The 833-nt window shown below is 59.9% G+C and overlaps 1 protein-coding gene across 1 annotated transcript in view; it reads left to right on the top strand.

The window, feature by feature from the left end:
• Window positions 1-833, top strand: part of VOLCADRAFT_98166 (uncharacterized protein) — a gene marked incomplete at both ends in the record, with an annotated part of 5,827 nt that overhangs the window by 1,489 nt on the left and 3,505 nt on the right. The window contains one exon of the mRNA XM_002957090.1: window positions 118-447. Within this exon, the coding sequence (XP_002957136.1) occupies window positions 118-447 (330 nt within the window). The remainder of the gene's footprint in view (window positions 1-117; window positions 448-833) is intronic.

The following is an 833-nucleotide window of genomic DNA, read 5'->3' as shown; positions in this document are numbered from 1 at the left end:
ACAACGTCACGGCGAGGAGGAGCAGCGCCGCCAGCGAGAAGAGCAGCAGCAGCAGCAGCCGCAGACGCGGCGGCGCTCCTACATCGGCACCGCCGCCGCCGCCGCCGCCTTCTGGAGCTGCGGCCAGTTCCAGCGCCTGGCGCAGCGCATGCGCACCCAGCTCATCGTGACGGCACGTGTCGCCGCCAAGGATCCGTATGCCATTGTCGTACCGTTGCTTCTGCTGATTTGCATGCTGGCGTTAGGCCTTTGGGGCGTGTTTAGCGTCGGCAATACCATTCGCGACGGCCGCCGCGAGGCGGCACTTAACGCCGCCACAGATTTCAGCAACACTCTAAAGAGCCACATCGCCGCGACGGTTGCACCTGCCAGCACAGTTAAGACGCTGGTTGAGCTCAACCCCGATTGGCCGTCAATCAACAAAACGTTCCACGCGGTTGCGCCATCGTTAGTTCAGAAAGGACGAGAGACGGATGCCGTACTCACTATCGTACTATGTCCGCAGGTACGTCGTACGGGTTTGGGGAAGGGATCGGGGAAGGGTGAGTAGTCAGTCTGTCAGTCAGTCATCAGTGGCGGGATGGTGTGTGTACGGCGATGGTATGGGTTGGGTTGGGTTGGGGTGTTTCGGGGTGCTGTACAGCTGACGTGGAAGTGCTTAGGCAGTCCATTACTTTTCGCTGTACTACCATTGCACTTATAATATCCAGGGTAGTTTTTTCCTTCTTCATGTTCCACCTCCCCGCCCTCCCTCGCACCACACCTCTTACAAACCCTCACCCCTCCTCACCCAACCCCCCGGCCCCCGGCCTCGTATTAGCCCTTTCCTCCCT

Source organism: Volvox carteri (assembly GCF_000143455.1).
Source record: "Volvox carteri f. nagariensis unplaced genomic scaffold VOLCAscaffold_69, whole genome shotgun sequence".
Classification (NCBI taxonomy): domain Eukaryota; kingdom Viridiplantae; phylum Chlorophyta; class Chlorophyceae; order Chlamydomonadales; family Volvocaceae; genus Volvox; species Volvox carteri.
This window is presented reverse-complemented; position numbering and strand designations above follow the sequence as displayed.